Source organism: Eurypyga helias, unplaced genomic scaffold (assembly GCF_000690775.1).
Source record: "Eurypyga helias isolate BGI_N326 unplaced genomic scaffold, ASM69077v1 scaffold7800, whole genome shotgun sequence".
NCBI classification, from domain to species: Eukaryota; Metazoa; Chordata; class Aves; order Eurypygiformes; family Eurypygidae; genus Eurypyga; species Eurypyga helias.
In genome coordinates, this window is record NW_010226215.1 from 35,561 (window position 1) to 44,369 (window position 8,809).

At 56.3% G+C, this 8,809-nt stretch overlaps 1 protein-coding gene across 1 annotated transcript in view; it reads left to right on the forward strand.

The window, feature by feature from the left end:
- The first annotated feature begins 562 nt into the window (after positions 1 to 562).
- PLA2G12B (phospholipase A2, group XIIB) overlaps positions 563 to 8,809 on the forward strand; it is a 9,909-nt gene continuing 1,662 nt past the window's right edge. Inside the window, exons 1-3 of the mRNA XM_010152096.1 lie at positions 563 to 797; positions 6,585 to 6,673; positions 7,917 to 8,082. Of these exons, the coding sequence (XP_010150398.1) occupies positions 563 to 797; positions 6,585 to 6,673; positions 7,917 to 8,082 (490 nt within the window). The remainder of the gene's footprint in view (positions 798 to 6,584; positions 6,674 to 7,916; positions 8,083 to 8,809) is intronic.

Below are 8,809 nucleotides of genomic sequence, written 5' to 3' on the forward strand. Positions count from 1 at the left end.
CCTCCCAACCCCCCCCCCCCGGTTTGTGCCAGTGATGACACCCTCTCCATGAAAGGCTCACCCGGAGGCCTAGGAAAAAGGCGAGGGGTGCTCCCTAGTCCGCTGCTCATCCATTGCTTCCGTTGCCTGAGGAGCAGAGATTTTGGACAAGGGGGATACTCTTCTCCCAACAGGTCGGGGAGAGAGGGGCAGCCCCTCAGTGGGGCGAGCGGAGGGTCTCCCGTGTGCCACACGACCCGAGCAGGCAGACCCTGCCCCAACGCCCGAGCAGGCAGTCCCTTTCCCGGGAAGCTGAAGCGGCAGTGCCACCAGGGGGTTCCGGCGGGATGGCAGACTCACAGCCCGGCGTTCCTCTGCGAGACCAACACGCTCCAAATCTCCGCGCTGCACTTTGCACTCTGACTGTGGTGACCTCACGCCGGCTCCCTCGGCGCTGTTTAAAGTCCAGGGCAGGGGGGTGCTTACCTGCCTCCTACGCACAGCGGCTCCCCCCCGCTCCCACTCCTCCCTGCCTGCGCATCTGCCCGGGCGAGGGCTCCGGGGCCCGTGACTGGACTGCAGCATGCGGCTGCTCTTGGCGGCAGCGGTTCTGTGCCTGACCCTGGGCTTGGGGCAATGCGCCGAGGAAGCAGCGCAGGAGAACACCGTCCGCCAGACTCCCCAGGCAGAGTCCTCCTTTTCAGACTGGGGCATCGGGGCCATCCGGGACGGCTTCGAAACGGTGAACGGCTACTTCGACTCCTTCTTGGAACTGCTCGGGGGGAAGAACGGCGTTTGCCAGTACAGATGTCGATACGGTAAGCTGTCGATATGGTAAGCTAGCTCCTCTCTCCCTGCCCTTTCCCCTCTTGTGCGGACACTCCTTCCCCGAGCCCACAGTCGGCTCCTGTCCACTGACCCCCTGCCCCGCTCGGCACGGAAACGTCACCGCGGAGTCACAGCTTCTCCGCTGGTGCCAGCACCGGGACACGCAACCCTCACCTCTCCCTCTCACCGAAACCAACCGGGTCTGGAGGCCCCTGCGCGGAGGGGGAGAGGGCACAGGCTTTACGGGGAGGCTGCCTGGGGAGAGGGAGCAGGGTAGGCAGTGAGGCCCCAGCAGGGAGGACGAGCAGCCGGTGCAGACCTGACTCAAGGGGTTGTTGGTATTGCCGGCAGTGCTAATCTCAGCAACCTTGGGAGCGTCATTATCCAGCAGTTGCAGGTTGGTGGATAACGTGGGCTGGAGGAGGGGAGATAACAGGAAGGGAAATGAGACCTGCCGTCACCAGGAGGAACCTTTAGTACTCGAGGCAGAACGGGGCAGCTGCCGCTTGCCTCGGACTTCAGAGCGATTTCCCAAAAAGCAAGAGAGCGGCTCAACGCGGGGGCAGGATGAGGGGAGTAACATCTCGGAGAGCGCGGGGCGGCAGGAGCACGGGGACAGGGCTCACAGAGGTGCAGCGGGGCAGGACCCTGTGGCGCGGGTCTGTGGGGCACAGGGCAGGCGGGGGCATGGGCAGCAGCAGCCATCAGCAGGGTACCTGCTGAAACAGCCCGTTTGGGAACAGCAAGGAGGTTTCCTACAGAATGCGTCCTCTCCCCAGGCTCCTAAAACCGACCCCCCAGCAACAGCTGTCCTCTGTCGCCTCAGCCTGCACATCCACTGCTGCCCATCAGCCCTTTGTCCCCGAGCTTCACGTCCCTACGTCCCTGTGTGACTGCCTGGGCAAGATGCTTGTGAGCCCAGAGATTTCAACCCCTCTCCCTCCCTGAGCACTGGTTGTCACAGACACAGACTCCGTGTTTGGAGAGATCCCACTGGCCCAGTTTCAGTCTCTAGGCATTCTGTTCTTCCACAGGGAGAGGTTAAAATCAGCCTTAAAGCTGTTGGGTTGGTTTGTTTTTTAAATAACGTGTATGTATCTGTCCTCCTCCTCCTGCCGGCTCCGGTCCCCAGGCCCCACGCTAATGGCAGACGGGGAGCAGCAAGCCAGGCACCTCAGCCCCGTGGCCTTGCAGGAAGCCGGGCATCTCAGCCCATCACGTCGGCCTCAGGCCTTCAGCTTGGTGCCCCCTGGCATTCAAAAAAAAAGCAGCTCAGGAGAGCCACGGCTGCTGTGGGGCACCCCCGGTGCTGTCATCGGTGGCAGCGTGCACCCCAAGGGCGCAGCATCTGGAGCAGGAGCACCCCACGGCATGGCCCCAGGACATGGGATGAGGCCGTTTGCCCATCAGGCAGCCCCACGCGGTGCGTGACAGCCTCCCTTGAGGTCCTCACCGTGCTCCAAATCGAGGGTGGGAAGGGCCTTGCCCTTCTGATGCCAGGACTGAAAAACCTGGTGGCAGGCGTAGCATGGCTGGCACTGCAGCGTGCCCAAGCAAGGTTTGGGAAGGCTGATACTCAGAGCTGGTTTCAGGGAATCTCAGGGCTCACCAAGTCCTGGAGAAGTTGCTCTTGGGCACATCCCGAGGCTGGGGGGCTCTCCCTGTCCCTGCCGCCCTGGCACTGTGCTCTGGGTGGGGAAAGAGCGTCTCCACGGAGCGGCGCAGATGCCAGCTCCCTGAGAGCATCCTGTGTCTTCCTGAGGAAAGCACATCGTTAGCCCTGTGCTCATCCTCTGCTGAACACCTCATTAATCACCAGCTGAAGGAGAAAACTATTAAAACGCTGCCCACGCGCCTCCGAGGGTCTTGCTGGACCCTTCCAGGACCATTTGTCCGTGCTGGTGTCTAGCACGGACGCGGCAAATTGCAAGCGGAGGGGACGCAGGGACGACCCCAAACCAGCCAGACCCAGAAGAATGAACACAAACCACCTCTTTACCATCTTCCTGCTCAATCAGGGACCGATTGCTTTTTCCCCAGGCACGAAGCAAAAATGATGCCTTCTGCTTTCTTCCGTTTCAGCCAAGAGACACCGATAAGAGCTTATTTTGCCACGATAAAGGTCAGGACTCACCTGCGATTGCCACATCCATCTTCAGCTGAGCACGTAGCGCTTGGCTGTTCCGGCTCTAAGACTCTCCTCTTGATTTTTCAGCAGCCAGCGAGGTCTGAAAGCAAACAACTTGATGGATTACTCCCTTAAATCAGGACATTTGGGTGGCTGGCAAAGATCTGCTTTACAAAATCTCTCTGGGCATCCCACGGGGGGAACTGCCTGAACTGGGACTAAATCCCTTGGTAGCTTCTTTCCACTGTCCGGCCAGGCAGGACTCCAGTATTCAGCATTTGGGCCCAAAATGGCTTCAGATGAGGAGGCACCTCCAGGCTGTGGGCAAAGAGCCTTCAAAACACAGCGCTAAAGGCTGTAGTAAGCATGGGCAACGTCTGCTCAAAGCCTGCTTGCCTGGGGCAGAGAAATAACAACGGACCACCCAAACCCAGCGAGGAGCCCCAAGAAGACCATCTCTTCACCCAGAAACACATTCACTACCCCTTTCCACCCAGCCTGCCCGTACTGCAGCGTCTGGGACCTCCTGCACCGCCAGCAGCTCTGCCAGCCAGCTGGCCCTTTGCCAGCCTCTTGGCATAGCTACAACAGCCTGGAGGTATTAAAATGCATCAGGGAAACTCGCTTCCCATTAGAAACTCAATTTCAGTTCTGCTCTAAGGCCATGCCAACAAGGCAGCGCCCTGAAATACAGCTTTGGGGTTGTTTTTTTTTTTCTTCCCCCCAAGAACAGGCTTCCTCAGCCAACGCTGGGCTCCCGCACATCAGCACCGCTCTCCAGCCTGCTGCTGGGCAGGTCCAGCTGTGCTCGCAGCTGGCGTGCGGCATCTCTCCCAGCTGCCCAGGCAGCAAGGAGCCGGACCACAAGAGACCCCAGCCACCCACCCGCTCCCCTCCCCGTCACCCAGAAGGGCGGGCAGGCAATCAGCGGTAACGAGAGCAGCGGGTCGGCGCTCGCGTGGCCAGGAACACCTGTCACTTCTGCTTTTGTTTTCCTCTTAGGTAGAAAACAAGATGTGGGGGAGAGGTTAACTAGGCGTCTTGGACTTTACCTAGCCGAGAGAGAGGTCACAAAGGGGCACTTTACAAATGATTAAGCTCTGTTTTTCAGAGAGGAGGGGGGCAGGTTTCCTACAAGGACTCCTTCTTGAAGGCAGCTCAACGTTTTATTGATCACCACAATTCTCCTGCGAGATGGGCTTTTTTTTTTTCCCCTCAAGACAACTTTCTCAGACGTTAGAATAGCTCTAACTCCAGCTTAAGGGAAGTTTTCCTCTGGAAACTCAGTTACCTCCACATCCCCAGCCAGTCTCGCTCCCGCTCTGACTTGCCACCTTACCCCCCTCACTGACAATGTGCTGCAGGAACATAACTTGTCGTCGATATTACAAGCAAGTCATTAAAATCTGACCCCACCCTGCAAAATCCACCTTGGATTTGGAACTTTAAGGTCCCTTCCAACCCAAACCATTCGACGATTCTATGCACTTCGTCTCCTGCCTCAGTTCAGGAACACCTGAATTCTGCGTCCCAGTTCCCAGCCCTTCCCAACAGAGCAGCTAGGCTGGGAATTGCACGGAGACCTGGGTGCAGCCCTCCTCCTGGGAGCCTCGGGTTTACAGAGTCAGGCCATACAGAGACATAATTTCGTCCCTCTGTAGCACAAACACCAAAACAGCGTCGCGTGCGATGCCACGAACTCGGGAATTACCTCGCGCCAGCGCACTGACGTTACCTTTTGGTGCGGAGATAATCCCGTGACGGGGGCGCGCTGCAACCGACTGAGCTCTCCCTGCTCAAAATAACGGTGCTTTCTGCACTAGAAAACTACATCTGGAGCAAGAAGCAGATCTGACCTATTCAAATGAGGTCAGAGCTGCTAGACCAGGTTGCTCAAACCTCTTTGATCACCCTGGTCTAGTGGAAGGTGTCCCTGCCCATGGCAGGGGCGTTGGAACTGGAATCGGCATCTCCCAGCTGGACAGGATCCCAGTTTGGCGTTAATTTCTGGCAAATCCATTGTTGAAACGAAAGCCCTCTGGCGAATTTTCATGCAGAAGGTGCTGAGAACGTGCCCACCCGGGACCTTTTGAGGCATTTGGCCGAGAGGTCTTCTCAAGAACACCAGATTTATGGCTCTATTAACCACTGGTAATTCAGGTACTGCGGCAGCAAACAGGGAAAAGGGTCTTAGATGATTATCGGTGCTGACAAGAAGGAAACAGTGGAAATCGAGTTGAAAAGAACCCAACCCTGCCTGAAGGGCTAAACTGGATCTATTTTATCTCTATATAAACTCTCCAGCGGTGCTCAGGGAAGCAGAAACTTAACCCTAGAAGCGATGGACGTACAGACGGCTCAACTCACCCATGTTTTTGTCGGACTTTTGGCTTACAAAGGTTCCCCGGAGCAGGGTTCAAACGCCTTGTTTTAACACCTCACTCTGCGCTGGAGATCCACCTTTCAGAAACCCAGCTGGGGCAGAAACGGGACAAGCACTGTCCCCACGGCAAGGGACGGTACGGAGAGACCCAACGCCACGAGGGGCGGTCTCCACAACTTCTCCAGGGGAGAATCCTTTCCCAAGCTCCTTGCACAGTGGGATCAAGGCACACAGGCAGCCCGGCGACTTGTCCGCCCCGCACAGGAGGCGTTAGGTTAGATGGAGATGGGGGTTGAGGTAGGGGTGGGAGAAAGAGGGTGAGAGGGAACAGGGAATGGACAGATCTCCTTTCCACGTGGATGGTTGCCACCCCAACCCCGGGTGCCCACCGCTCGCACCCAGGGTGCTGTCTGCAGTCTGGCACCAGAGAGGGGGGCTCGCACACCTTCCAAGCAAGGTAGAACAGATTAAATTGCTGCTGAAGCTACTGCTGGCTGATGGTCTGCTGGACTCTTTCAACACTGGGTAAATAATTACTCAGAGAGGAAACACTTGCTCTGCTGAGCATATTAAAAAGCACACTAAGGGAAGGCAGAGGGAAAGGAATAGCAACTGTTTGCAAAACGGGGCAGTGCATCACCACGGGCAGAAAATGGACCAAGAGGAGGTCCTGCTCAGAGCGAGATCAGACACGGAAGGTCTGGCACGACCTGGCAGAGATCCATAGCGCACCGACACTCCGAGAATGAACAGAGTATGAAAAGAGATCCCCTTGCTAAGCTAGGAGTTCAGCTAGCAGTTTCCTGGAGGGGTTAACAACCCAGCTGCATGATCCCAGCTCAAGAAGCACGTGAAAAAGCTCCTAGGAGATTTGGGAGGGCTGAGGCTCCAGCTCCAGCACAGAGGGCTGCTCAGCTGCAAAACCCCATGCTGCAAAGAGGGACTTGCCCATTTGTGAGAGCTGGGGAGAGTCCCAGATCTAGGTACTGGGCTCAGAGCAGCTTAAACATTCGAGGGACCCAGTTCCCACACAAGGCAGTGCTCCAGCAGCTGTGCCAGAGGTGGTGCAAGCTCAGCCAGGCTGCAGAGCCTCGACAGGACTGAACTGAGAGCAGGGACAGTGTCCCAGCCAGCCCTAGTGCCTCTCCTTCCCTCCCTGCATCCTCCCAAGGAGCAGAATGACAGGTTTGGCGATGTCACTCCTTGCTTTTTTGGTGCTGTTCTTGGAAAGACCAGCTTTCCTAACATTTTTCCTTTCTTTCTCAGGGAAGGCTCCAATGCCACGACCTCACTACAAACCCCAAGAACCCAACGGCTGTAGCTCCTATTTTCTGGGGCTCAAGGTACCCGAAAGTGTATGTACTGCCACGTCCATCATTCCCAAATGATTCAATTCTCTGATCACAGTAACCAGCTAATAATATGGGGGAGGGAAAAGGCTTAGCTTTGCTACACAGCGAGTGGGTGATGGTTTCTCTTCCCTACTGAAGCCAGAGCTCTGGAAAAGGGAGAAAATGTCACTTGCGTGGTGTTAGGGGACAAGCAATCTTCCTGGGACCGCTCAGTGACATAGCAAATGTGCCGACAGCAATCCTCAGAGGCATTTTCCACACCTGGCTCTTTGTCCCCTCCCATGCCTTTTGCCTCTGCCAAGCACTGAAGTAAACCCGTGGGCTTTAATACTGCACCCACTTGTTATTTTAAAGGCAATTAATGAAATTATTTTTGGAGACACCAGGAAAAGTACTCCCAGGAGGCTCTAAGAGCAGGAATTACTATTTAGCTCATGCATTGCTGCTGCCCATGAAGTCTGCAGCAATTAGGCAGATTCCTGCTCTGAAAAACCCTCCCTTTGCAGCCCATTTTTAATGTTAGATTAGTCCCTCGAACTACTTTTCATTGCAAACCCTGTGGGTATTGCTGCCGCCCCTCCTCCTTGCGCAGGCAGTCATGAGTGCTGAGTGCAATGAAAAAAACCCAACTCATCTCCTAAATATTGCAGGAGGAAGGCCAAAACGAGGAAGAATTTATGACAAGCTAATGAGCGCAGCCTCTCCAGGAGACAGGTCTCCTGCTCTGTCACCCCCAGGGTTATTAGCTAAGCCTGCTGCTTACTTCTGAGCGAGCAGAGCTCCCCTGACCAAGCTGTGTCTGTCCTTGGCCTTGCAAGCGAATCCGTGAGAAATGAGGCATTAGTAACACTTACAGCAGATTTATTAGGCCAAGAAGCAGGACTTCTCAGGTTGAGGGGAAACGAGGTAAGAGAAAGGAGTCTTTGCCACTGCTGGCAAGGGCAGGAAGCTCTGCGAGGAGCTCTGACAAACGAGAACTAGCAAAGGGTCGTGGAGAGGCTGTCCTCCACCTCCATACCAGAGGTGACAGAGAGAACGGGGTCTGCCCTGCCCTGGACCTGCGTTACTGTCACCACTTTCTTCACACGGTGAGGGAGAAGCATGTTCTCTCTCCTGCTGCCCCAGCTATCCGGGCCAGCTTCTGGAAAAGAGGCCATCTGGGCTCTGCAAAACCTCACCCAGTTGCAGCTGCCCGAGCCCGAGGGCAGGAGGCAGCCAAAGGACACTTCTTTCTCTCTTTCCCCAGCTAGATTTGGGCATCCCTGCCATGACCAAGTGCTGTAACCAGTTGGATGTTTGCTACGACACCTGCGGCGCCAACAAATACCGCTGCGACGCCAAGTTCCGCTGGTGCCTCCACTCCATCTGCTCCGACCTCAAGCGCAGCCTCGGGTTCGTCTCCAAGGTGGAAGGTAGGCTTCCCGGCTCGCACCTCCCTGCGGAGGGAGGAAGGGATGGGAGGATGGGGAGAGCGTGGGCAGGGAGCCCATTTCCTTGCCAAAACAAACAAAACAGGGAGCAGCACATCTGCCCTGTGCCTGTCACAGATGGGTCAGAGCTGAGGGACAACACGTGGTTCTGAGATCTGCACACACACTTCTGGCCCAAGACTGGACACCTCGATCGTTTACATTTGGAAAACATTACCAAACACACGTGGAAGTAAGAAAGAAAACCCCAGCAAAACCCCCCTGGAGGCAATTCCTTCAGCCTTTGGATGCCCTCCCTGAGAGTTCAGACACCTTCATGGGGGATCATTTTGATCTAAGCCACCCACTGAAACCTGCGCGTGGCCAAAGGCCAACAAACAGAGAGCCAAGGACAGGGGCTCTCCGGGATCTGGTTAGCAGATAAGAGACGATGACAGCACCAGGGACACGCGACAGCACCAGGGACACGCCACAGCGCGGGCGGCTGCTGAGCCACTGCGGGAAGATGCGCATTGCTCAAAAGCCTCCACGCTAACGAAGCGGCCTGTCAGCAGCTCCAGAGCCACCCTGGTTCTGCCTCAGCCTGCAAGTTGGAGAAGAGCTTTCTGGCAAAGGCTGCAGTTAGTAACCTCTGCGAAGGCGACGCCTGCGACAGCCCCAACCTGCCTCTGGATCCTGCACGCGAGCGTCAAGCAGCCCTGCGCCGCGT